At 46.4% G+C, this 27,610-nt stretch overlaps 2 protein-coding genes across 3 annotated transcripts in view; one reads left to right on the top strand and one right to left on the bottom strand.

The window, feature by feature from the left end:
* The window catches only part of LOC144151532 (uncharacterized), a 40,263-nt gene extending 15,126 nt beyond the window's left edge, over positions 1–25,137 (bottom strand). The window contains exons 1-3 of one of the 2 annotated variants that reach the window (XM_077682623.1): positions 24,975–25,137; positions 21,434–21,692; positions 1,409–1,545 (exon numbers count right to left, since the gene is read on the bottom strand). In XM_077682623.1, coding sequence (XP_077538749.1) covers positions 1,526–1,545; positions 21,434–21,692; positions 24,975–25,004 — 309 coding nt within the window. In that variant the 5' untranslated portion in view covers positions 25,005–25,137 and the 3' untranslated portion in view covers positions 1,409–1,525. Of the gene's footprint in view, positions 1–1,408; positions 1,546–21,433; positions 21,693–24,974 lie in introns of those variants that run through there. The other variant, XM_077682622.1, reaches the window with a different exon arrangement.
* LOC144151527 (uncharacterized) lies at positions 1,001–3,666 on the top strand. Its single transcript, XM_077682612.1, has 2 exons — positions 1,001–1,087; positions 1,238–3,666. The coding sequence occupies exons 1-2, from the start codon at positions 1,016–1,018 to the stop codon at positions 3,209–3,211; spliced, it is 2,046 nt and encodes a 681-aa protein (XP_077538738.1). The 5' UTR covers positions 1,001–1,015; the 3' UTR covers positions 3,212–3,666.
* Positions 25,138–27,610: the final 2,473 nt, after the last annotated feature.

Raw genomic sequence — 27,610 nt, forward strand, 5'->3', positions numbered from 1 at the left:
CTACGGGGCCGACCCCCGTGGGCCGCCGTGTTTGGAACTGACTGACCTTTATTGAAGCAAAGAAAAAGGGAAAGGGGAGGGGATGGGAGAATCACAAGTACTCTGATCCCGCCTTCGCTCGGCCTGAGTAGGCCAGGGCGGCCTCTCATGATTCTCGTGAAGTTAGTGGTGGGTACGTTCGGCCCTGCCCAGAGGTGTGGGCAGGCCCACCGGTAGCAACGTCTACAAATAGCCTGCAATCCATTGTCGGAAAATCTTGACCCAGCGAGATTTGTGAAGGAAATTAAGTGTTCGCATCTTTTGTAGCATCTGGGCTCAGTTGCCGCAAGTTCGCAACGTGGGATTGGATATGTAGCGGTACCCTCCATTGACACGGAAACAGAATGCTTTGACCTGCTGTGATCTGGTGCAGGCATTTTGCTTTTGCGCCAATCGTGCAGGAGGAGGCCACCACTGTTCCGCAAAGTGCCGAAAATGCATGGCCTGAGGCGTCGACCTCGTGGGCGAGAATGGTTTTGGTTTGTTTCTTAGTGAAGCATTCGTGCAGTCGGCAGCTCTGGTGTCAAATGAAATACACCGTAAAATTCCAGCCCCGTGAAAAATGAAATATAATTAGGTACGAATATTTTATTTCTGCTAAACAGCCGTTTCAGTGTTCTCTGCACTGCACCAGACAGATGTTGTTATGGGTTCATAGGTGTCAGAATTGGGCTTTGGTGGGGCTGGACAGCGAGACTATGGATACAACATTAAAAGAGATCTGTTTCAGTAACCCGAAGACAACGTCGACAGCCATCTGCTCACACTTGGCATCACACTTGGCACAATGCTGCAAATAAAAGCACTTCCCAGGTTCATATACGTGTAAATGATTGTAGTGAACGGAGCAAGCGAGGCGCTACTCCTCTGTTTTTTTTCTCTGCCTGCCAGCTCGCACCTATGGGCGTTGCCATGCCAACCTTGTCTTCAACCAGCTGTGCTGCTACTTTAACCCTTCTATGCCAGCCTCGGCAGCATGAGCACCACGATACTGGCGACGATGGGGTGCGGAAATAGCCCCTATAAACTGCACAAGACGTCTGGCAAGGTGGGCATCTACTCCCCGGCTGAAGCCATGCTATAAGCAATGCGAAGTGCTGAAAGACAGGCTAGCAAGTGCCACAGCAGTTGCGTCTTGGCAATTTGTAAGGGCACACTGATGCTGTAGTCAGAGTTGGACTTGCCTCGTGTTTTGCAGGTGTCGTCCCTCCACGACAGGACATGGCGCTGGCGGAACTGGACCTGCAGTCGGGGCTGTGGCAGATGCTTCACATCTACCAGTCACCATCCGGTTGGACAGTACGCGACCTGGCAGCCATGTGCAGTCACCTGGCCGACCAAGAGCTGGCAACCTTGTACGTCGTCCCCGAGGCCATGGACAGGTTTCGTGCCTTCGTGCAGGAAAGCCCCTTCTACTTCCGGTACGACTTTCAGCAAGACAGGGTGTTCCCGTCAAGTGACGGAGCAGCCTTGGAAGCGTGGCTGGTCAGGTACCTCGCCCTACGGCTGGAAGAGTCGGGGCGGCTGCCTCAGGGTGGAGGGCAGCACCAAAAAGTGGCCCGCCCTGCCAAAATGTATGGCTGACCACTTGCTCGTTATATACAACAACTGCTTGCCACTCTTTGTTGCGACACATCCAGATGACTTCTTCATTGACGAAGACAACCACCACGTATGGATGACGCCAGCCCTGCACCAGAAGTGTCTGGTGGCATGTGTTGAGGAACAAATTCTGAATGCCTTCTTCATCGACCTCCTGCACAAGATCGGGGCGACGAAGGACAAGCCCTGCAGCATACACACGCTGTCAAGTTACGTTCGCTTTATGACGAGGGAGGAAAAAGAGTTGCTACGTCAGCGGTATCAAGGAAACCTTAATGTGTTCTTTCTGCTGAACCCTGCCAACTTCGCCATGACGAAACCCAGAAAGGGCTGCGTGTTCCTCAAGAATCCGGGCATATGCTACGGAACAGCCGTGTTTCTAAGGCAGCAACTGCAAATGCAAAGTAAAGCTGGCGATGAGCAACCTGCAAAGGCAGCCCTCGCTGAGCTTGCTGCAACAGTCAGGTACTCGTCGTCGCCAGTAGTGCAGGGTGTTTTCAGCAATGAAGCACGCGTGCAGCAGGTGAGAGACATCGCCAGGCTGCACCCCACCATGTTCCACCTTGACGAGGCCGATGCTACGTTGTGGCTTCGGAAAGCGTATCCAGCGTGGAAAGGGGACGAGTGGAGCACCGACAGCGAGCTCATGGCTGTGGCCTATTACATCGACCTCCTCAGGGACATTGGTGCCACGTCGCATGCAAGTGCCATCAGCTTCACCTACATCTCTCGCACGGTGGGGGCCGCACCGGCAACCTGCAAGGGTTACTTGGAGAACGTCTATCCTGGACTGGACATCATAGACCTGTTTCACCTGCATCCAGCCATCTTTGATTTGTCGTCGGTTAACAAAGTTTCGCTGAAGATGCCGTTTTCGGGGGCCAAACCAGAGACAGGTCCTGTCCCGCAGCGAGCGATGCGATTTGCAGGAAAGCTGATGAAGTACATCGACCGGATGGATCCGGGTCTTCTGCTCCTGTGCGTGGAGAGCGCTGCACCAGAGGTTCGAGACTACTGCAGGGCAACAGTCAGGGGCCGCTTGAAATCGGTCATGGGCAGTGCCAGAAATCTGGAACTGCATGAGCGCATCTCACCTGTAGCGCAAACCCGAACAACGAGCACAGCCAAAGATCAAGCACAAGCTGGCAGTGAACAAATGAAAACCAGTGGCAAGCTGGTGCAAGCCAGCTCTGAGCTTGAGGGGGGAAGCAGCGAGCTGACAAAAGCCAACCGTAAGCTAACACAGCCAAGCGCTGTGCTGAAGGAAACCGGCCATCATCTGACAAGAACTGACAGTGAGCTAAAAGGAATCAGCAACGAGCCAACACGACCTGGCAGTGGGCTGAAAGAAACCAATTATGAACTCACCGAAGCTAACAGTGAGCTGACAAAGCCCAGTGCCGAGCTGAAAGAAATCAGGAATGGGCTGACACAGCCTGGCACTGTGCCGAAAGAAATGGACAACAAACTGATGAAAACCAACAGTGAGCCTGCTTGGCCTGGGAATGAGCAGAGACAAAGCAGCGGTGAGGCACAAGCAATTCGCAGTGAACCAACAGCACCACTATAGCCCTGTTCCACCTGCCAAAGAAGAAAGCTAAACCTAAGGCAAAGCAGGCGCCTCAAGCAAAAACCACTGTAAATTTTAAAACTAACTCCGAGCTGGTCAAAGAAGCACTAAAGACGTCGTCACCAACAGGAGTTGTACTAGTACTGATTACTAAAAAAACAAACAAAAAAATTGAAGCAGTCAATCTTACTTCCCCAAGAAGCTCAGACTGGTAGTCAAAGCAACGGAGAGGGCTTGCTACGCATAATCGATAAAATCTGAGCTTCACTGCGACAGCAGTGGGGAGACATTGCTTTCGAAGTCCCAAAAGGAAGGCAGCCACAGCTCAAAAGGGGTGAGTACAATCACCGCAGAGGTGTCCAGGATATCCACATGCACATCCTGAGAAGCCTCAGCGTTGCGCAGAGGCAACTGGGGTTTTGTGAATATGTGAAACTGCGATAATTTCCCACCTACATCGATGCGTTTCTTAAGTGCGTTCTTTACAGCCTTGCGACACCAAAGCAGTGCTTAATGTGCAGTGCATTGCAGCTGCGCCAACATTTTTCTTTTTGGCACAGAGAAGTTGAACATGATGCGCTCCTTATGGCAAGACCTCACGAAAAAGAATCTAGAGCTCTTTGCGCGCACATTCCTACGATGAGTTTGGCGGCCGCGAAAAATGCGCGCTGCTGCTTTAAAGAAACGGCCGGGGTTGCTGCAACTTCACATTACCTGTGATACATCACCACACTCTCGATGTACCTGTAGGACCTTCAAACTCAATGCAGTGGAAGCACTTGGCCAAAAACCAGAAGAAACACTGGCATTGCATTCTGGTCCTCCCCAGTAAAATAGAAGACAACTCTGGGCAGATAGCCATCAAAGATTGTGTTGCAGAATCTTATAAAATAAGATACCAGTCAGCAACGAAAAATGTATTTTGCAGACAACTTTGGAGCTCTTTTCATCCACCCCCCCCCCCCCGTTTTCTGTGTCCCGTGCCTGGCACGGCTCCTTTCCCCGACCACCTCACATAGTTCTGTGCTTTTGACAGCAGTGCCAAAGTTGGAGATACATGAAGATGTTATGAACACTTTTTACGACCTGACGTTCAGGAACGGTGGATGAGCGCTACTGCGCATGCGCCAACTAGACATCAAAAAACAAAGAAAGCGACTTTTTTTTTTTTGCCGGATGCGACGTCATGGTTTAAGAAAAATGGCAGCTGTTGCGCGGTCATTTCGCTGCGCTCTTCTCGTTGTGATTTTGGCCTGCTGTTGCAGCGGTGCATAGGTGTTTGGCTTACGATTGTGATAAAGGTGCTCTCGAAGAACTTCTGGAGAGCACTTACGGTGGTGTGCAGCGTGTAATCGGGACGCTGAGTGTGTGCGACTGCCTAAATTTCGCGTAGTACGTTGCGACGGTGACGACGGGCGCTCTGCATCAGTTCTGCCGCCTCGATTTACGACAGTGATGAGTGCGTTCCCGTCGAACTTCTGCACTGTGTTTTATTAGAGCGCCGTGTTTAGGCCGCTGGGCGTTTCGCCGCCTACGTGCCGTGGCGAGAGGCAGCAACGCCGGTCAGACGAGGGCACTGGGATGGCGCATGACCACTCCCATCGTAACCAAGCTAGCCACTGCAAACGTAGACCACTTCTACGTAGACCACAGGGCTGTGTTTTTGTCCCAGTACAACGGAGTTAACCTGTGCGAAGGTATAATTCTGTGTTCGGAGTCGTGAGGCAGGCAGGTAATGTTCACCATTGCGAAGGTGTAGTAACTGCCATAATCTGTCTGCTAATCACTTTGTTGGTCTAAAACCTTAAGCCAGCTGATAATAGGACATGCAGCCCGGTGGGAGGTAGGGCTGCGCACAGGACAAAGGTGTTTTTTTGTTCTTGTTACCGGCTGTAGGAACCAAGCCTTAATAATACACATCCAGGCCTCAAGTAGTGAATGAGAAAATATTAACTAGTTGCACTTAGCCCTGGTGCCAAGCATTTTTTTTTCGTGGGCCCTCTCAAGTTGCCGTTTTTAAAATTATCCCTTCTAAGGCACGTTCAAGCTGGTATAATGCCATGCATTCAACAGATGCTGGACAGTTCACCCAATATGTCCTTGATGTGTGCTGTCACATGCCGAAGAACAATATTGTACTTCAGTTGGTACTTTTAGGAACAGATCTTATGATGTGCAATGCTTTCAAGTTCATTTCTTCTGTGTTTAGCGTGACTGAGGACTTGCCTGCAGCAATCTTACCGCAAATAAGTTATTGCTTGTTGAACAGCACAAAAGTACCACTACAACTTAAAACTGAAATTAGTCAGGGATGAGGTTTTGCTTGTCAGTTTTCTCTCTCCAGCAGTGATGGCAATGGAAGTTGAGCAGTGGCGTTGCTGGGTAAACTTGCACCCAGGGCCCAGAAAATTTGTCTCCCCCTCAATAAAACTAGTGTTATTGTTACTATTGATAATATTAATGTCGTCTATTGTTAGCATATGAAGGCTGGTTCACACTTGCGACTGGAGCTACCAAAAGCGATTTCTGTCACTCTTGTCACTCGGCATTGCTCTCATCGCGCAAGAAGAGCGAGTGGTCTCGACAAATTTTGTGTCTTTCAATTGGGTACCAATCTAAAAGAAAACTTTTTACAGCTACTTAATGCATGGGCTTCGAAACGTCAATGCAAGCATGCATAATATGCGAAATGAAGCCACAGGATACTTGATGTGTAGTTATTTATAAAGAACTGGCAATATAGTATTAGAAAAGTAAGCAGCAAGATAAGAAGCCGTGTGTTATTTAGGCAATAATAGCTACACGAGCTTGGTTTAGAGAACCCCAGACGATGACTCTGGTGCAGATCTTGATACACAACACCGACCTTTTCAGTGAATTAGGCATCGATAAAAATCCTAGCAGTAAAGAGCATCATGGTGTGTCACTCGTGAGCACGAAAACACCCTTAGCAGCCGAGAAAGGAGTGGCCAAGAGCTACCTGCGGCAGCACAGGGTGTAATGCGCCAAACCAAAGTAGGGTTGGGGAAAAGTGAAGGCTGATATGCAGCAGTGTGAGAGTACCACATCTTACAGTCGATACCAAGCGAATGGATGCCTGCAAGAGCAATGGAGGTGTGAGAGAGTCTCGGGCCTCGTCAGAAAATGACACTATAAGGTGGTCACCAGAGGCGTTCGGAAAGCTTTGCAGCCCGCTGTGCCGACTAAATCATGCAGACGTCCCACGGGCCTGGAGGAGGGTGGCCAGCAATGATAGGGCTGTTTAAAGGCAACACATGCAAGACAAATAGTCGCTTCATTCGCATCAATTTTCCTGTGTCTAGGAAGTTGAACACACCTTGAACAAATTATGCTTGAAGGACCACAGGCGGAGCCTGGTGAAAGAAGGCTGGGGGAGAAATAGAAGTTGTCCCAGCAAATAAACAACAGCCGGACTTAAAAAAAAGCTATTTCCAAGTATTGTGCAGGACAAGTGGTATACAATGTGAAAGAAACGGCCGCCCCATAAATTAGGAAAAACCGCCTACGCCTGCCCGTTTGTCACTAAAGGCAGCCTCTGTGGCAGCATGCAACTGCTGGAAATTTCTCTAAGTGAGAATTTTAGTACGTTTGAAATAGATACATTGTCGGGTCTCTTTATTTCTATGGTTATGTGATTACTGAGAATAGAAGCAGATAGAAAGGGAACATTTAGCGTTGAAAGAGACGACTGGCCGTACATGAGCCGTCTAAGCGGCCAGTGCACAGCTAGTCGTGTGGATGTTTGTCTGCGACAATGTTGTCATTTCCTTTCGTACGTTGTAAAAAGATTCCACCACACATTTGCAAATAAGTTAACTGACATTGGTGTCTTGGGAAAACAAACACAGTATAAAGTATAAAATGTGAGGTTCGGGCTTTCCAGTGAAGCAGCCACCAGCCAATGGAGGAAATCTGAATCGAAGGAGGTTACGAAGCGATAAAGAAAGAACTCTTGAGTAAAATATCAGATTCGTACGGGCCCGAGTATATCAGCGCCACACGCTGGCTCACAACCGTTCGATCGCGCCCATCCCGATGTGTTGGTGACGATTTCATTGACGTCGTCGTACAGTCGACTAGCTCAAGGCAGATCCTAGATGAAACAACCTTTTCCCAGTAGTTGAGGAAATAATATCGCCCTCTCCAACCAAAAGTAATAACCAAGAACAAGACGTTTGGGATCCATCTCGATTCCCTCTTCCTTCAGGGGTGACTGGGGTCGCGTTGTAGCGCCGGTCACTCACAAAGCGCCTCGCTGTGGAGCGCGGTGCCCACATGTACACAAGTGGGAGAGTTCGGAGGGAAGGATTTATGTTCTTTGCATCTTTTCCTCCAGTTGGTCACACTTCTGGAGCGTTTCACCGAAGTCTCTTTTGCGGTCTGATGTTTTGCAGTACTGGGCGACGGTTTTGCAGCCGGACGTCGTCGTTGTGCTGCCTGAGTCGTTCCAGTAGATTTTTCCTCCCCAATGCATGGGGAGGGGCACTCAGCTCAAAAATCGTGTATACGACACCGGGCGTCCTGTCCTTTGTCGCAGTCTTCAACATTTTTTTCTAGTAATGTTCACAAAGCACTCAGCAGAATGCTTTCACTAACACAGAAACTGCCCCTCACTCCCACCTCAATTATCGTGGGGTCTCCCGACCATATTCCGGGATGGGAGTACTCAGCGGATCGAATGCCTAATGATGGAAAGTGGGTGACGTACCTGGTGTTTATCTTTTTGTTATGCACTTAATTCGTTGTCCTGTCCTTTTTTTCTCACCCTCCACCTTGAAAGATCAACCTACCAGAGCAAAATATTTAGGTCATCAGCTTCAAATATTTCTTCACTTAGAACTCCTTGGGACGGCCACACGAAAACCATGATAAAATGGAAAGCAGATGAACACACAGCTATCCGCTTTATGTGCGCAACGCAGATACTCATTTATATTGCTCTTAACTTTCAGGGGAATGAAATAAAAAACGTAGATTTACCTGATTAAAAGTTAGGTAAATAAAATAAATGCCTACATAATTGTTCTAATTCTTGCATAATTTGTTTGACAAGCTACTCGTCCGTTCTTTTAGTTTAATTACACGGGGCCTCATGGGATACGCCCCTTCCATATAATGCCATCTTCGTACAATTGCCATGTGCTGGCTGTGTCGCTTGGCACGATGAAGGAAAGTCAACGACATAAAAAATATGAGCTATCAACACCCGATATCAAATCCTTCGCAATTGCTTAAATCGCGAATTGGTTGGTTAGTGCAAGCACTGAAGGAATCGGGTGCAACCAAGGGGAAGTCGCGACAACCCATTTGTCTCGCCTAATGTTGGACAACTGAGCTCCCACCCCTCCTCTTCCACTTGCGCCCCTCCTCCCAACACAGGCTTAATTTGTACAGTTAGCTCCTCTGCACCAACCTTCATTGCATGTTTCACGCTTACTTTCATTTCGTTTTAATTATCAGTCCCCGCTTCCTCGAGATTCAATCTTCCCCATATTTTTTTTTTTCAGGTCATTTTCACCTTGGTTTCCTTCTGAAAATATGACAACCGGACCTGGGTACATGGTCTCCGATGCGTCACTGCGAAGACTCCAGAAAATGCTAAACATTCACCATGACCCGTACACAACATCTCGTGTGTCAAAAAAGCCACATAAATAACCGCCGAGGACACATGACGAAAGTCTCGTAGGCTTGGATGACCCCCCTTCACTCCTCCCCCCTACCGATCTCGTCCGCCACCCCAACAGTGGTTCTGGACGTGATGGAGGGGCTTTGTTAGGCCCCTGTCGTCCCATTGAAAAGCAAGCTCGCTCGCTACACCCCTCCGAGCGTCGCAGTCGTATACCGACGCACCCCCTCTCCAAGAATCGTTCCTTGTTCGCCTCCGCTCACCCTGCAGCCAATTAACTCCTCAAGCCGCACCCATCCTCGACTACCGCGACATTCCTGGATGCCAAAATTCTCCTCGCTTTCTTCCATTGTACCAGGAAACAAATTTGAATAGACTGGTGGGGACGTAAATTGAACAGGCCAAAGCTGTGGTCTCGGTACAGTTGTCTTCCAGTTTTCGACGTCAGCATTACACATTGTAGGGGCACAAGTGGCACCTCCCCCCCCCCCCCTTTTACCGAGGGGCTGGTACCAGGGGCCCAGGGACCCCTGGCCCCCACCTTAGCGACGCCACTGCAGCTGAGTGTTTTTTGTCACTACAAACGACAACTTACCTTTTGTATATATATTTAGAGGTGTGTGATTATCAACTTTGCGTCTGTGAATTGAATACAAGTTAAACTTGGCTGTGAATTCAATAAAATATTTTTGAATACGAATAGTAAAAGCTGGCTGCGAATTGAATATTTTCAAATTAAACTATCTTTGTTTTGGTGTTTCTAGAGTGTATAAAACATAACTACACCAAAAAAATTCCCCCGCATTTCCCCGAGGGGGAGAATGTGAAAGTGCGAATGCACGGTTGTCGGCCCGCTTGCGGCGCTTGCGCTCGGCCCCCGCAGCCCACCGCCTTCTCTTCCATCGGGTTTGTAGTATCACGTGTACACCACGCAGTTATCAAGCCGCTATAACGCCGCTGAGTCGCCAACGCACGCCGCTGACGACGTAGTTTGAATGCGTTAAAGATATAAGGCGCGTCTAACACTGATATCACCGTCGCGTCTGTGGCTTGGTCGGTAGCGCGTCGCGCTGCGGCCCGCAAAGTCCTCGGATCGAAACCTGGCGCCGGATGCTGTTTTTTCTTTAAAGAGCACTGCGGACGCCGCCGCCGACGCCGGCGGTGGATGGTTTGGGGTCGCTTATAAAGAGCATTCGCTCTTAAAAGACAGCTTAGGCATCAGAACTAGACACATCTCTGTTCAGGTACTTGCGCTTCACATACCTGTAACAGAGAAAATAAAACATAGACATGCAAACCAGTGCAACAAGAATTTCGCATACATTGAGATAAAGAAATATGGGTACCTCAAAATACCGTGAACACAGTAAGCATATTAGGTATATTTAATATGATAGGCAGCAGTCCCCCCAATCTCCTCAATGATTGAAAGGAGGCTGGACATGCTAGTTGCCGGTGGGACCTCACCAAGCCAGCAATAACGTTTTATTTCTCACTTCTGCTATTATGTTTATAGAAAACCTATTTTAGATTATAAATTTTGCTTTCATAGTGTTGCACTTGACCTAACATACACCACAGTTAGCGAACACTTGCTTGGTGCAAGTGTTCTGCATTAGGCTTTTGGCACGGCTTCGGTGTCATGCAGAAAAACCAACCTGCAAGGTCTTACCATGTAGTGAAGCTTGAAAGTTTGCACGTCTTCCGATAGAGCAAACATTCATTCCTCTACTATGTGTAAATTTCAAATATTTGAAACAGAGCTGCAAATCGAATATCAAAAAGTACTCGCACAGTATTCTAAGTTGTGAATGTTCACACACCTTAAATATACTGCCTGGTCACTTCAGTATACGTGTATAATTTACGCAAATAAGTTCATGAACGAGAGTTAAAAATGCAGTAAGGTGTTTCATGCAAGTTTGACGCATTTATTTGAAATCACTGATAAGCATTGGGTGCAGTTGATTGGATGCTTACCCGGTCTGTCTTCCCTGTACTATCTCCTACATCCCCTCAAACTCAACGGGCATGGCTTCATTTCTCCTACTCCCTTCTTTAGACACTACTATGCTTTCCTTTCTTTCTCCACCGGATTCAACCTCCCTCGAAGAATACGCCATTGCCCTTGCAATAGAGCACGCTACTCTTAGTGTTCTTACCACCACTCCAGTATATATCTTTTCCGACTGTCAGTCAGCCCTTCGTAATTTCGCTAACCATGAGACCCACCCACACACCACTGATTTCGTCACTCTGATACTTGCATCGAATCCTCGGCCACGCTTCACACTGGTTTGGGTTCCTGGCCACGCTGGCGTGTGCGGAAACGCCTTAGCAGATGCGCTCACCCGAGTACCTTTCCCGGGTTCACCCATGTCCTGTCCAACCTTGTACCACCCGCCGACGGTTCGTACTCAACACCGCGCTTCCCGCCATTACCAATTACACGCCCAACGCCTATCACGCACCCTGTACCCACCCCCCAGTTCCCGTCTAACTCATGAGGCTGCGTGCCTCATTCGACAGGCTCAAACCTCGTCACTCCCCTCCCATCACATTCTTCACCGCATCTATTGGCGCCCTGGCCATCCTTCCTGCCCCAGGTGTTTTTCCTACCCATCCATCCCTCATTCTAATTGGGACTTCACCCCACCATCTCTTACCCAATCCCTCACTTTCATCACTTCCTGGGAGCTCTGGCTGTCTCCCCCGCCGACAGTGAACATCCAGGCTGCCGAGGAAGCTCTCTACAAACACGTGCACTGGATCCGCACAGGCATTCAGGAGTACAACGTGGATCCGGTGAATTGAACTTCCAAATTAGGACCAGGCATTCAGGAGTACTAACTACGCGGATCCGGTAAATTGAACTTTCAAATTAGGACCTGGACTTAGAAATAAGTGTTTGTTCTCTCTCTCTCTCCTTCCTTCCTTTACAGGGTGGGCACATGTTGGGTACAGGGGCACATGTTGGGTAAAATGTTGTGTTGTAGTATGTGTGGGTTTGTAGGCATCTGTAAAACGGCTTTGGACTTAGAGGTTGGTGAGGGAATCTGGCAGGTCTTTTCTGGTTTCTACGAATCCGTGGCTAGTAAATTTGCGGGCAGCAGTGCGTGCCGCCTTATTCCCTTGTAGAAAGGCGTGATGTCCAGATGAGGTAGATGATCACTAGCTTTTGTATGCGTCGTAGTGTATTTGAGGTGTGATGCATCCTTCTTGATAAAGGGACATGTTTACTGGGAAGCACGGTGGAATCTGTCATGGCTGTGCTTGCATCTGTTTTTTGCAAAGTTGTGGAAGTGGTAGTGGTGAGTGTGGCGGGCATCAAGGGTTTCTTATGAGTGATTAACGGCAGACGTCCCAGGGTTTTGTGCTTAAATATGCATCAAAACAGTGAACTGAATGAAGGTGGCTACGCAGGCTAGTTGATTGAGACTTCATCTTGGAAATTTTGGTCAAATGTCAGGCATGACTCAAGGAAAGGATAGAGACAGGAATGAGCTTCATCAATGAAGCTTCATTTCCCTCTGAGAGTGATTACAAAGTAAACAAAACCATCATGTGACACTGCTTTAACACCACATGTAAAAACCAATTACAGCTGCTGCACACTTCACACTAATTATTCAGTATTCTCTAGTGCATCTGTCTCCCACCTTTATCACATAGGCCTCAAAGATTTCTCTTTCCTGTTTTGTGCCATACAACTTCAGCACTCTCGTTGTATCAAATTCTGGCATGCAGCCACCTGGCGTGCATTGAGTCTTGGAGTGGAGCACCAAATCGGTTTCTGTTCCAGTTGTCAGCAATGCGGCATGCTCCCACCATCGCCTGTTAGGGCCTTGTCTGTCCTATGTACCATCAAGATACATTGAAATTGGAACAACAAACTGTGACTTTCAGTATATGCTGTGCATCATGGTGACGGGCTGTGTAGCCACAGGAGGAACAAAGTTACAAGAATTCGTGTCCAACAGTGTTATGGAAATAACATTTGAGAATGTTAATTTGGCCCACTGCCGCATGTCGTGCGGGGTCCCGCTACGGTTATCAAACTTTGTCACTGTGTAGGATCACGCAGAACACGACGAAGGCTGATCACAGAAGCACAAACGGGCACCAAATATGGTGGTGGGCGAAATAAATATTTTCACAGACCGAACAGTGCCCTCTCGACACCCACGTGCAAGTTGGTCGAACTGGAAGTACATAATACCTTAGATAAGCTACACGAAGCTTACCATCACTCCCAAACCTCCCGCCTCAACCACCTAATAGACGAGACACCCTTGAACTCCTCGTATATCCAGCGCCCCAAGAACAGCTACAAAGTGTGCCCGTCCACATCCGTCAACACATTTGTACAGCTCCCATACCGCGATATACGCATCAATACGCTCGTCAGGAAAGCAACCCTCTGGAGACCAACGAAACTAACGTGGATAATTACAAACTTTTCATTTCTGCGCGCCAATAGTCCTCTGCAATGATTTAACAAGAATATGCAGCAGGACCATGACCTCCTGAATATAATGTCCCGGGGCTTATGACAGCACGCAGCGATTACAAGACACGGGGTTCGACGAACCAAAGCGACGCGCAGGAATCACCTTTGTAGGTCGCAATAGTCTTGTCTTGTTATTTCTTAGTCAACGACCGTGTGGTGAGCGACAAGAGTTTCGTGCGAACGATCGTTCGTGGCTGGCCGGTCGCAATAGTCTTGTCTTGATATTTCTTAGTCAATGACCGTGTGGTGAGCGACAAGAGTTTCGTGCGAACGATCGTTCGCGGCTGGCCATGATAGCACCGCCGTTTGATGTTGAAGGCATACGCGCACTCGCACGTCGGAGACGAAACGCCCAGCGGCCTCAACACAGTGCTCTAATGAAATGCAGCGCAGAAGCTTGTTGCGAGCGCACTCATCACTCTCGCAAATCGAGGCGGCACAACTGATGCAGAACGCCCGTGTTCACCGTCGTAACGCACTACGCGCAAATAAGGCGGCCGCACACACTCAGCGTCTCAATCACACGCTGCACACCACCGTGAGTGCTCTCCAGAAGTTCTTCGAGAGCGCCCGTATCACAATCGCAAGCCGAACACCTATGCACCGCTGCAACGGCAGACAAAAATCACGGCGAGAAGATCGCAGCGAAATAGCCATGGAAACTTTTTCTTCTTCCATGATGGAAATAGCCGTACAACAGCTGCCATTTTTTTAAAACTATGACGTCACATCCGGCAAAAAAAATTGCTTTCTTTGTTTTTTGATGTCTATAGTTGGCGCATGCGCAGTACGGCTCGTCCACCGTTCCTGAACGTCAGGTGCATATCGGGCCAGCAGATGCTGCACCCTGATTGGTCGATTCTAAACACGCTGATTGGTTGGTTTACAAGCAGATGTGCTCTGACCTCCGACGTTTGCGGCATATTTACTTTTCTATATCCCTCTATCACCCCTTTCTCCTCTCTAATCTTTGTATACCCCTCCTCCTCCTCCCCACCGCACTGGGTTGTATGCAGGTGAGCCCCCAGTTGGGCTCAATAATATCCCCAGTGCACTTCCTTTTCCTTTTCACGCGAACCACCTAAGAAGAATTTACTTTTCTATGGCATGGCGGGCTCGTTGAATGCGGCTCCCACCGATGGGGATCGTCAGCGCTGCTCTGACTGTGACAAGGTGTTTTCGCACCGAAAAGACATGCTTAAACACGAGAGAAATGTGAACCACAAAGAGGGGACAAGCCCAAAAAGCCACATGAAGTGTGACAAATGCGGTCACCGCGTTGCAACTTTTCATAACCTCGTCCTTCACCACAAGCGATGCACGATTTCGACGCTGAGATTGTGTAACTGGTCTTCGGCAGCGCTGAAGGTAAGAAAACTTGGAATAGTTTGCTTTTATTTCGCCTACGTTAATCCGCTTCATCTAGTATTGTGCTCAGTGATTTAAGGCCTCTTTTTATCACACGTGACCTTGAATAGCTGTGAGCAGCATTTAGAAGAAAATGTAAATATGAGCGAAGAGGTATTCGTATTTCATTGAATGGACATTTCTGTTAGATAGAAACGATGACTTCATTGTTTTATTTGCGACTGTGTTACAAAGTTTGGTTAGGCCTCAACGTAGGCCTATCAAGTGTCAAGTCCACGCTCAGCGACGTTGCAATTAATGCAGGGCGGTATCTTTCCTGCTGTTAGCTAAACTGAATCAAATGAAATGTAAATGTGAGCCGACGTATATTCGTCACCGTGTAAAATCAACCTTCGCTTGTTCCATGTTGTGACCGTTCCAAATTTCTAGGCCTAACGTATTAGCATGGTAACATTCGCAAGTGGCAGTTGCGCGCATTCACCATATATTACAACAATATTGCGACGCGGAGTCGTGGTTCTGGCTAGTTGGTACATCACTGCAAGGGATTAAAAGCGCCGCGAAGACGGCGGACCAAAATGGAAGGCGCACAGCACACGGTGTGTCTTTGTGTTTCGGTCCGCCGTCTTGGCGGCGCTAAAAAAAAAATCTTGGAATCAAGGCAACGTGACATAATAGAGTTTTAGCATAGCGTTACCGTGTTTACGTTACCGTTTACCATGTTTGCAGGTGTCGACCGCGCATGCACGAGAGTTAACGTGAACGGCTTTATCGACGCCAGCGAGCTTCCTGAGCAGACTAAGTGTACCGTCGCTTATTGAATACAGCGAATGCAGTGCGCTCAGCGCTTTATGCTTGGTACAGCCTATGAAAGTAATCTTACTTGATGCTGTTTATTACGTGTTTCTTGTTAAATAATGCTCAGGAAAGCGACAAACGACCATTTTTCTCAGATGAGCGAGCAAAATGGCCATCCATACTCGTGCTAAGCCTTGCCCGCCTCAAACAGTTCCAATAAGTTTCTGAGCTCGCAAAGTGCTTTTAGGCCTCCAAAATTGTGCTGGCAAGGTAGTGTAGGTTATTGAGTAATTACTACTGGGGCAAATTCTATTTTACCTTGATTCTAACTTTTAAAGCTGTACAGATGATGGCTACAGTATTTTCAAAACAATTATGGCTTTGGTAAAAGACGGCAGTATCATTAAGAATAAATGTGTTGTTGTGATTATGGTATGCACTACAGTTGCATTCAAATTGTATGTCATCCCGCGCTGGTACTGAAAACTGGACTGGGTGGTTCATCTAGGCTGGCCCAAGCGTGCTGCAACTCAAGCCCATTACTCTGCTTGGTAGGAGTGGTGCTTGCACCCTCAGACCAACAGGTGACGCGACAATGAAAGCTAGTGCCCTGCGTTCTGCCACAGAAATCGGTCTTCTATATCATGCTTATGTGAGCGCATGCCGTCAACTTAGCCTGTTTCGGAGCTGAAAGTGTTACTCTGGACTGCCTGAGATCTTCAGAACTGCTGAAGATCTCAAAGTCTTTAAAAAATGTAGAAATCAAACAAATAGACTCAAACAAATAGACTCATACAAAGAAGTAAACAGTACTATTTTCAAAACCTCTTTAATAATGAGACCACTCGCAGTTCTAAAGCTATCTGGAAGCGCCTAAATGTTCTCCTTAATCGGTCCTCCAACCAAACTACTGCCGCGCCAGAAATTACCTTAAACGGAAAACAAATAACCGGAAATGAAGTGACCAATGCGTTCAATGATTACTTTATCTCTATCACAAATAGTACTCATTCCCCAGACTGCACACAATTTTTACCTCCCAAATTGCGAGAAAGTGCATTTTTATATCCGACAGATGAGGCAGAAATCAGAGAGGTATTTTCTACGTTAAAAAATAGCAACTGTTGTGACAGCGAAGACTTACAAACAAAACCAGTTAAGAATACTGCAGGGATTATAGCTACAGTGTTAGTTCACATCGCAAATTTATCTTTCTCAGGCGGGAAATTCCCAAAAAGGTTGCAATTAGCGAAAGTTTCCGTAATTTATAAGAGTGGGGATATCCATGACATGTCTAACTATAGACCTATATCAGTATTGCCAATATTTTCTAAATTAATCGAAAAGTTGATTCATAAAAGAATGTCAGCTTTTATAAAAAAACATACGATCATTACCCCTTTCCAATTCGGGTTTATGAAAAATCGATCTACTGAAACAGAAGGAGATAATACTAGAATCTTTCGAGAAAGGAACTTATACTTTGGGAGTATTCATTGATTACTCGAAAGCATTCGATCGAATGAATCACAAAACTCTTTTCTTAAAACTTGACAATTATGGTTTTCGAGGTACGTTTCTTTCCCTTATAAAGAGTTATTTGTGTGAACGGAAACAGCAAGTAATCATAAACAACTATAGATCAACTTTTAAGACTTTACTAGGTGGTGTACCGCAAGGGAGCATCCTTGGGCCACTTCTTTTTAATTTATACATAAATGATATCGTAAACATTGACAAAGGCTGTAAAATAATTGTATATGCTGACGATACCAGTCTATATTTCCAAGAACCAACATTACATGAACTTGAAATAAAGGCGAACACCGCTCTAAGGCATTTAAATATGTGGAGTATAAGTAATTCCTTAAGCATAAACGTTTCTAAAACGAAAGCAGTGTTATTTCGACCCAAAAACAAAACAATTGACTTGGATCTTCGTTTAACAATTGGGGCATGTAATGTGGAGCTGGTTAAAACGGTAAAAAATCTTGGGGTTGTCTTTCACGAACACATGTTCTGGAATGATCATGTTGACGCCACCTATTCAAAACTCTCTCGTAGTGTTGGCGTGTTGTGCCGCTTGCGTTTCTTGATACCCCAAAATATAAAATTACTACTGTATAATTCTCTTTTCTGCTCAACATTACGGTATTGTTTTCTTGTATGGGGCACCACAACCGTTACAAATCTGGATAAGATCCATAGACTTCAAAAAAAGGCCGATAGGGCAATTGAAAATGTAGCATACGATGAGCACACAGCCCCAATTTTCCAGAAACTAAACATGATTCATATACATGACTTGTACAATTTAGTTTTGCTCACGCGATACAAACTATATATCAAAAACAACGACCTATACTTAACCCAGCTCGCTGGATTAACAAACCGTCCGCGTGTCTATGATACTCGCTGCACGCACACATGGAGTATTCCCTACACACGCACCAACTACGGTCGACAAATGCTTAAATATACCCTACCGAGCACATTGAATTCCTTTCGGGCTTGAAAAAACCTCCTATTTGTTGTATAGTCCTGTCTATTGTGATGATGATTACTGTTATTGCTAGAGAGATTGAGAAATTTTGTTCGACATTGCGTTACCCTGTCACTGGTAGTTTTATTGGAATGTACCTATGCCTGTTTGGTTTGGTTTAATAGATTTTATAGGTCTAAGCATGCCAGGAAATTGCTTTTAATTGCTTTTAATTGTTTTTTTATCTCGACCTCTATATGTTTTTAGTTCAATGTATGTAATATGACTAAGTGTGCCAGAGAATTGTTTTTTCTCCGAACTTACTTGCGCCTGTTTCCGTTGAGTACAATTATGGCTAATTGTACCATAAAACTGCTGTTGTAAAAAAAAGTTCCCTTTTATCTTCTTTGTATTACTCTGCCAAATTGTATGTCTACTGTACATGAATGTCCATTGCAACCGCTGTTTGAATTGTATAAGGGACACAGGCCCCGTCAAGCCCAAGTTGGCTTTTTGCCTGTGCCCTTAGTATATCAGCATATCCAATGTTGAAATAAACACTGACTCTGACTCTGACTCTGACTATGACTCTTTTCTTGCACCCCTTATCCAGTGCCCGTTTCCAAGGGATGGTGCATACCCAACCCTGCCTGAGCCCGTTAAGCTCCAGAGGACTTCCACCCTGGGCCACGGCCCACAATGGCCCACCCGGTGCTGCAGCCCCCTCCACTCGCGCTTCGGTAGCATGCTGCCATGGGTTCTTTTTGGATAGCCGAGGGGGGGGATTCGGTGCTGCTACAATTGATCACGGCTAAACTAGCAGTGCTAGAAGAGGCCAACTGTGGGGACAGATACTCCTGTACAACAGAAAATGGCCTGCTTTTGCTTGCGCTGTCTAATCTTAAAAAAAAAAAAAGAAGCAACACCTGGGCCATGAAGCACAGCATAGTGGAGGGCTACGGACTAATTTAGACAACCTGGGGCTATTTAATGTGCACCGTAATCTTGACACAACGGCACCATCGTATTTTGCCTATTTATTTCCCGCAATTACAGCCTGGCTGTCCTTGGTTACTGCATGCTGCAACCCTCCTTAGCTGGTCATGCTGCCAAAGCATGCTACAAAAGCACTCATGGCCTGCTCGGATTGACATTTGGGTTTCACTACCGTTGACGGATGTGAAGGCTCACTTACAGCCTCTGTACATTTTTTTTCGCTTGCTAGGAGTAGGCCACATTCACAGGCACTACAAAAATTCCAGTGCCTTGGAATGTCTCCACTTTTGCCTGCAGTTGGATGTGCACTACCCCCGCCCCCTCCCCAAACATGTGCTAGGCTTTTTTGCGAGCTGAGAACAAACTTGTTTATTACCTGTCAGTCCAACTACCTAAAATGCAGTCCTGCAGAGTACGGTCACTCATGCTATAGGTGTTCCATTTTTCTGTATTCAGCAAGTTCCTGTTGTCATGAAGATGCTCCATCCCCATTGCCTGCTGCACCTGTTACTGGACAAGTCACTGGTGCTCCAAGAACTTTCATTTTGAGCTGTGAATGCAACACTGAGGGAGCTGAAGACATGCTGAGAAATGAGTCGCCTGGACTGCAGTTGGTGTTTCCCTCATTGCTTGAGATGTGCTCTAATAGGAGTGTTGCCACACTACCTTGGCAATGGGGCCTAAACTGTATTTATACTAATCCAAATAAACATGATTTATGTGGAAAGTTTGCTTCAGGGACATCTCTTTGCTACAGACAGCAATATAGGCCAGGGTGGGAAATGGGAACTATTGAGTGCATGGTGGAAGCTGCCACGAGCACAACTCATTTGAAAGACTGGCAACAGTACCACTTGATTATGAACTTCTGCAACTTAATTTCCATGTGGTGGTTCGTTGTGCACCTGCAGAATTCCAAGAAAAATGGCATTCATGCTGGCTTGCATGATGGGAATGCGAGGGTTTTCTGGGTCTTTCACAGCTGTGTCAATTTTTGAGCACCACAATGGGAACCTTGATGGAGCCAACATTTCAACAAGAGGAATCGCCTTCAGATACCTCCCCTCGTCAGAGCAATGGCTCAACAGTTATTCCTAATGGTGTGTTGATAGATAAGCACTTTCAGTGTGTTACAAAATTTTTTTTATTCTACAATCGGGTCGTCCTAACGTGGTAGCCTTATGGTTAATTTTATTCATTCGGAAAGAAACTTTGATGCTTATCAAGGGTGTGTGCAATGCAGTGGTTTGCAAGTGTTTCGAGAAGCATCATGAAACCCAGTAAAAAGCAACAAACCTCAAGACATCAGAGATCAAGGCGCTTGTTTTCAAGCAAAAGGAGCTTGCATAGCAGCCCCTGACCTTTGCGGTCTCCTAAATGGTAGAATGCAGCGCACATGAACAGGTAACAGAATAAAGTCTCTCAGCAAAATGGCTTGGTGCAGGTTGGTTGCCATGGCCATTTCGAGTCAGCCTCCTACTGTCCACTGCACCACAAAGGCCCCTCCCACAGACTTCAAATGCATGCTCTGTCATCTGAATCCATTCCTTTCTCTGCAGCGGCAAGAGTGCAGTACAGACAATGTTCATGCAGCAAGCACACACAAGAAAAATTGGCCAACGAAGTATTTGTGCCAAAGCAGCAGCAAAGCCTAGAATTATGACATTGGGGTCAAAAACACTGCGGCAACATTGCAGAATGCGTGAGCTTTCCGAGATGCACTGTAAAGCTTACAACATGCCAATGTAAACGGCCCTAAAGTTCTGATGCAGAACAGCAGCAAGTAGAGAGCTATTTTAAAGCTAATAATGAGGATGTCGTGCAATGATGTGTGCCTGTCTCGTACGAAGATATGCACTGCTATTCTTGAATCCTGATTTTAGAGGACTCCTTGCAAAATTGCTAGCCATAATTACTTTGGTTCAGGTTAGCTGATGCTTAAGAGTATATATAGTATCTGCATGCAAGCAGAAATGATGTGTTCAGCAGACACAGCCATGCAGCATTGAGTAAATGGAAACAAGTGTGGCATCTTCTGTGCAAATCAGCGGTTGCCGAAAGAAACAATGCGGCATGGCTATTAGCAGCAAATTTCCCTAGGGCAGAGGACACGCTGAGGCTTCAGCAACTGGATGGAACAAACTATTTCTGATTCGTGTTTAGGAGAAGGTGTACATGCAAGTCGAGAATTTCGAAATTAAGAGCATATAAAAAGAAAGTGCAACTCTCGGCCTAGGGCAAGCACAAATCATGGCCGCGTGTTTATGCACACGGTTAGCTGCCTGCCTGTACTGAAATGAATGTGCAAGTAGTTTCCTCCACCACCTATGCTGACCCCGCCACTGGAGAGAGCATACCACCAGGGTGCCAAGGGTGGGCTGCAGCGAATCCCACATGGCAGGCAAGTATGTGGCCCACCTGAAAAGGGCCGTTTCAACAAGCCGATGGTCGTCGGTGGTGCCTCGCTGCACCTCGGGACGGCGAGCCGTGCTGCAGGCAGTCGTTCCTCTCGTGGCCCTGGGCACCAGGTGCAGCTCGTTCTGGTGACAGACCGCCTGGCCAGCGCCTTCACAAGGATCGCGGACATCTCGTCGATGCAACGATCCCTGGACACGTGGTATCCATCCGCGGCAAACAGGGACCGCTTCGGCTGTTTGGTCGCGTTCAGGAAACGGTGCTGCGCACAAATTCAACAACAAAAGAAGCAGACTGCCAGGGAAAATGCAAGCACACTTCACAGTACAGATATTTGCTGTTTGGTAACAACAGGATGGGCATGTGAATGAATTGCAGTAAGCCATTTGTTCTGTACATGTCCTTCATACCTAGATAAATATGAACCAGGCTGGCTGTGTAACAAAAACGTCAAGTGAGGTAACAACCAAATGTTTTATGTAGAATGTTAGAATACTGTTTGTTATAAAAAGCAATTAATGGTTTTGACAGTAGTTAAGTGGCCTGTTGGAAATCATAGGCTCAAACTAAACAAAAGCAATGTTTCATACAGCTGCAATCGTGTGAAATAGCAAAAGAATGGTTTGGGCCCCAAATTCAGCAGGCATGTTCCAGCTGGGAATGTGTTTGTAGAGCACAACAGTAATAAAGGCATGAAAAAAAAGGTAGAGCTTAGATGAGTTACCCCCAAAGTATTGGTAGGCAGTTAGAATGTTTACAAAAATTTATAAATATTTTGGACCCACTGAAACAATAGGGGAAACTTCACTTGCCCTGGTTTTAAGTTTATTAGTACTGAGCTTAATGCACCCCACACAACACCATTGAAGAATGTTACACCTGCATGAACACAGCAGCATTTAAGGTATAACACAGTTTTATTTGAGCAGAGGTAAATAAGAGAATATTCCATGATCAATCTATTTATGCGTAAATTAGAAAAAGCAAGGTTTTTAAAGTGAAGCTCGGAAGCATGCTAAATGAAAGGGACGAATGGCGAGTCGTTACTAATCACAAATTTCAACTCAACCACCTTGCCGGAAACAAACCCCTTCCATGGAGGGAGTGTGTGTAATCGCAAGATTTTTTAGAGAAAAGTTTGTGAATGCACTGTACACGTAGGCCAGAAGGTATTTTGACACCCCAGCCGAGGACTCAGAGTCGTCAGCGCTTTTTTCTGCTGTTTTGATGATCAAGGGCTGTTTGTTCAGGAACCACCCTCTCTTCTCCCTTTGGCCACCATCTTTCTCAGTCACTGCATTCATGTGCTTGCTGTGGGAGCTAGCAAACATGAGAACCACCTATAGGCAGGGTTACCTCAGGCTCACACAATTGCTGGAGAGGCTAAACAATGTTTTCAAGACCCCCAACTGTGAGCTTGCACTTTTTTTTGCGAAAAAAACAGACATCTAGATAGGCCTTTGAGAGCTGTCTGAAATCACAAAAGTGAGTATTTTGTGCCCAAACTGGCCAGCTAGACCTCACTAGTGGACCCACACGTGAAATGCCTCGCATAAAAATCAATGAAAACCTATGCTCTTAATACTACAGACTCACTGCATTGGCTTATTGCATGGCATTGTGTGGGTGGGCTTCTGGTTTCCACCTATGAAGCCTGTTGGTTGTGTTACAGCGTCCAGTCCTGCTGTCAAACTTCTTGCGAGACTTGCACTGCCCTGGAGTGTACCACCGTGGATTCCTTGGAATTTATGTTGGCCATGAGAAATCCTAGTAAATCGTTACAAGCCCCTGAAGCTGGCTGGCAAGTGGGCAGTTGTTTAGCGACCACTGTTTAGGGGCACAGTAGGCAGGCTGTTACAGAGGCTACGAAGAAAAATACAAGGTCCGTTCATTAAAAAGATTCTTTGCCCAAAAAAACAAATGACATCAATTTTATTGTAATCTTCAAACAAATAAGATAGTACAGAAAATGTGTAGAGCAGTGGGAGTTCCATACACACTTTCCAGCTATTTCTCTATGACATCACAGAATCCTATTTGTTCAATTCACAGCCACCAACCTAACCCACCGCAAAAAAAACATAACTGGGCAATTGCAGTGGGGCCTTCATTTCGTTTGATCGTATCACTTGAGTGCTAACCTACAGTTAACACACAGATAACTGCATTTACAGTGCACGTCCGTATGACGTCACTCGTGCCCAATTACTTCAATGCAGTTTGAAATTGGGATGTTTTTCACCATTTATTTTGGTTAAACTCGCATCATTCACCATTACAGCCTTGACCTTTGCCTATCAATTACATTTGCAGTGTGCTCGCTGCTTATACCCATGGACACAAACAATCCGCTGAGGCTTTCACGTTCCAGGCACATATTAAGATTCTCTTTGACGTTGACTATTGAGCCTACGTAGAACCCATGGGTTTTCATATGCTGGAGACATGATAATCGGCCAAGTGTATACCCTTCCTGTTACCGTCTGTACAGCTTCTTCTCTGACCCTATCGGCTGGGTGTCCTGAATTAAGTCCCTTTGCATGAGAGGACTCGGTAAAATCTGGCCAACATAGCATATACCGCCACATATACAGAGACGTGAAGGTTATGCCAATGCAGCAGCTATGGCATGAAGCGCCTAGCTAGTGTACCTTTTGGAAGACCCAGGTCCTAATTTGTCGTAGCATCATGTGTGTGCCAATGTGAGGAGCTGAATGCATGATGGAAACTACCCAGCCACAATCTGGGCCACGGGCTACGAGACTGCCAATGTTCTCACTCTTTCACATCCTTTGTATCGCAGATGTATTCTGCCACATTTTACTGTAGTGAAATGGCTCACCACTACAGCTGCAATAATTTCTTCTGAAAAATCTTTTCAAGCGCTGAAGACCGTGCATTTATGATACAAGAAAGTCATGATCACCAGACTTTTCCGCGCACAAAACGTATTTCGGGTAAACAATTTTAAGCCACAATTCAATCCACTCGAAAATATATACAAAAAGCGCGACAAACTGCAGATTTCCGGGTCTTCTTTGCTAATCTCCTTAAAGGGGAAACTACTGTGCTGGGTTGTACGCGGTACATGTGTGGGGACACCAATGATTACCTTTTCTAGCTATCCGTGGTTTGCACTTGTAATGCGCACATGCGACCAGTAAAATATCAGTGGCCGCGTCTAGCCTACGTCCTGAGCACTGTACGTTCCGCGCTGATGTCATTTTGAAAACACACCGCGATTTCAGGCCACCGATTTAAGCATTCTGAACTTGCCGTGGTGCAAACTGTTGATAGCAGATGCCGCCGCGCGGACATGGCGCAGCAGGCTCACATAATTTAGAGTTCCTGTATATAGCTCCCGCAGGGAGCTATATACAGGAACTCTAACATAATCACGCTCGGACGGTGTCTTTTCTTGCGTAGGACGTGGGTTGTTCCAACGGGGCCACTCGGCTGCGCGATATAACGCAGGTACCATCGGCATACAGCAGGCGGTCACAGTAGAGTCACAGGTCAGCATTACTCGAGCGGATTTCGCTACCGTGTGGAAAGGCTGGCTTGGTCCCCGCATACGGCAACGTTCTCTCACATTCTGATAGTGCGTCTAACTCTGTCAACTCTGCTTTATCTACGTTGTCGACCCAAGAAATTCAGGCATTCAGGGCTTTCGGATGGCCATACATGCCATTCCGGCGACCGCCAGCAGCGGCAGCATCGGCGGCTTCCGCAAGAACGAACAAAAAAATTCTTTTATAAAACTTCTAGCAAATGAGTAGCTCTCTAATTTTTTATTGAAATGTAAAAAAATTTGCTTTTTTTATTTTACTACGCAATATAATAACAATTGCTGTTAATATGACGTCACTATGACGTAATATGACGTCACGCCTGGTCACGCGGGGTAGGAGTCGTTCCCGCGCGGGGTTCCACCCGGCCATGCACCCGGCGCTGCCTTTTGCAAATCCTCGCAGACGGCGTTTGCGGTGCAGCGGCAAAGAAAGCTTTGCGTGGCAAAGCTTATGTACACGCTGAAGCAGAAGCAGGTAGGCTCTCGCACACACTGGGTGAGACCCGTGTGGGAAAAACGACGTCAAGAAAGCGAATTCTTCACGGCGTTCATGTTGGAGCCGAGAGACGAGGCGCAGAAGGAAAAGCGTGCGCTATCGCTAACCCAAACCAGTGCAAAAAGCAAGGTAGAAAGGCGTAATACTTTTTAGTCATGCTTTTTATGACAAATGAACGAAACAAAAGTTTGCAAACAACCAGCGTACCAAGCGCGTTACTATGCGCAGTGCGGCAACATTGAAATCGCCATCCTCCATGGAGGAATACTCCATCCTCACAGTCGCTCGAGCCGTCGATGTCATGTTATAGTGCATTCCAGGCACTATTCGCCGCGAGCTCGACATGTAGGTGGCGACAGCGTCGCGCTGCTAGTGTGGATGCTCCGCTGAGCGGCCCGTAAGAATGCACACTGTAGGCGCGCTTCGTGCCTTTTTCTCGCCGTATGTGCGCACGAAAGGTGCAAACAAGAGTGGTATGCTGTAGTTCGGTTCCTCAACGTTCAATGTATAGCATGGAAGCGGCAGTCAGTTTTCATTACTACGCCAAAAAAAGCGACGACTCATGGAGAATCTCAGAATGGCCGTAATTGTGACAATGAACTTCTACGCTGTGGCTCGTAGCAAGCTCTATCTTTCCAGAACATGGCTTTGAGCCTTCAATAAACGCATCAATAGAAACAAATCACGAAGCCTCGATCTCTGAAATTCAGTTTACAACGGCAATCTCAATCGCTTTCACTGGTAGCATGACGCATTCTTGCATTTGTGGGATGCCCTGAAATGGTAACACTACTTAACTGCCCCGAAATTCTTTCTAAGAGCTTACGATATTTTTTGTGTGTTCGAAAGGCAGCATAAGATTACTGAATTTTGATCAGAGCAGAGATATAAATGTAACCGCTCTAACGGGTCTTTTAAATGAAATTTTAGCTACTTGAAGGAAGGTTTGATGAATAACGGTTTCGGATCACTTATTTACGGCTTTCGTCGCAAGTGAACTTGCGAATTGAATTGTCAACGCACGCAGTACAATCAACATCTCATGTTTAGCTAGGTTTTCGCAAAGTGACAAGCAGGTTTACAGTGTGCAAACCAAGCTTCTGGGACCTCACAGTGAGCACAAATTTTCTGTTACGGCTGCTCTGTTGACCATTTGCGTTCCTTTTAAAATCTAACAGGTGCCTGCAACAGCGAGATGTGTTTGCATTCTTGCGTATAAGGTCGCTTACGAACCCTAAAGATGGCAATAAATGAAGTTGCGCTGTTGCAGATGTAGTAAAACATTTCCTTTCTATTTCTCGTTGCAAATCAGCGTAACGGGTTCCCGGTAACTACTTTGTTTTGTAAACTGAATATCGCCTTTGCCTTGGCATTTACTTCTTGAGGATTGGTTAAAAAATAAAATTCTGTGCATTTCGTTTTTTTTTTTCGGGAAAGGGGGGGGGGGGGTCCTGCCAACGTTGCAAGAGCAGCGAGAAGAGAATGCATGTAACGCGAAAAGCCAAACTATGGTTATCACTATTACTTACAATCGAAACTACACTAGGCGTCGTGTTCTGTAGCAGTGAAAAAGCAGTATTTTAACACGTATTTTCAAAACTGATTAACGCCCCTTTGGTCCGAGATTGTCCAGGAATTGTGGCTAGCCTTTTTCAAAATTGTATTGAAAGCAAGCATTGTGGGAAAAAATTAAAAGAAAACAGCGAGTCATGGCACACACCCCTCACACATGTGGGCAACAACGTGCATTATATTACGCGTTTTCTCCTCTTTCTTTAAACTTAGTTCCACCTTAAGAGGTTAAGATGTGACCATATTAGGCATTTGGTTACGCTGAGTGAGACACGTTTCTGGACAAGGTGATTCATCTCGGTATATGAAAATGACACACAAAATGCCACATGACTGACGCAAACTCACAACTGCTTAATTTTACCGAAGCATTCCCCCTAAACACTCTTGCGCATCCATAGAAACGTATTTTAAATAATACGTAAAATTAGCAACTAGATACAGTTGAATAAATGTTTACCTCCTCTTTAGTATAAACAACGACTGTCCAAAAAAGGTATTTTAGAAAAGGTACGGGAAGAACACGATCACACAGGCGCGG

This window comes from Haemaphysalis longicornis, unplaced genomic scaffold, assembly GCF_048455015.1.
Source record: "Haemaphysalis longicornis isolate Haplotype H1 unplaced genomic scaffold, Haemaphysalis longicornis Haplotype H1 scaffold_9, whole genome shotgun sequence".
Taxonomy (NCBI): Eukaryota; Metazoa; Arthropoda; class Arachnida; order Ixodida; family Ixodidae; genus Haemaphysalis; species Haemaphysalis longicornis.

Coding starts and splice junctions, on each gene's coding strand:
- LOC144151527 (XM_077682612.1), top strand. CDS start 1,016: ATGAGCACCACGATACTGGCGACGATGGGGTGCGGAAATAGCCCCTAT. Junction 1,088..1,237: donor TGCACAAGACGTCTGGCAAG/GTGGGCATCTAC, acceptor CGTGTTTTGCAG/GTGTCGTCCCTCCACGACAG.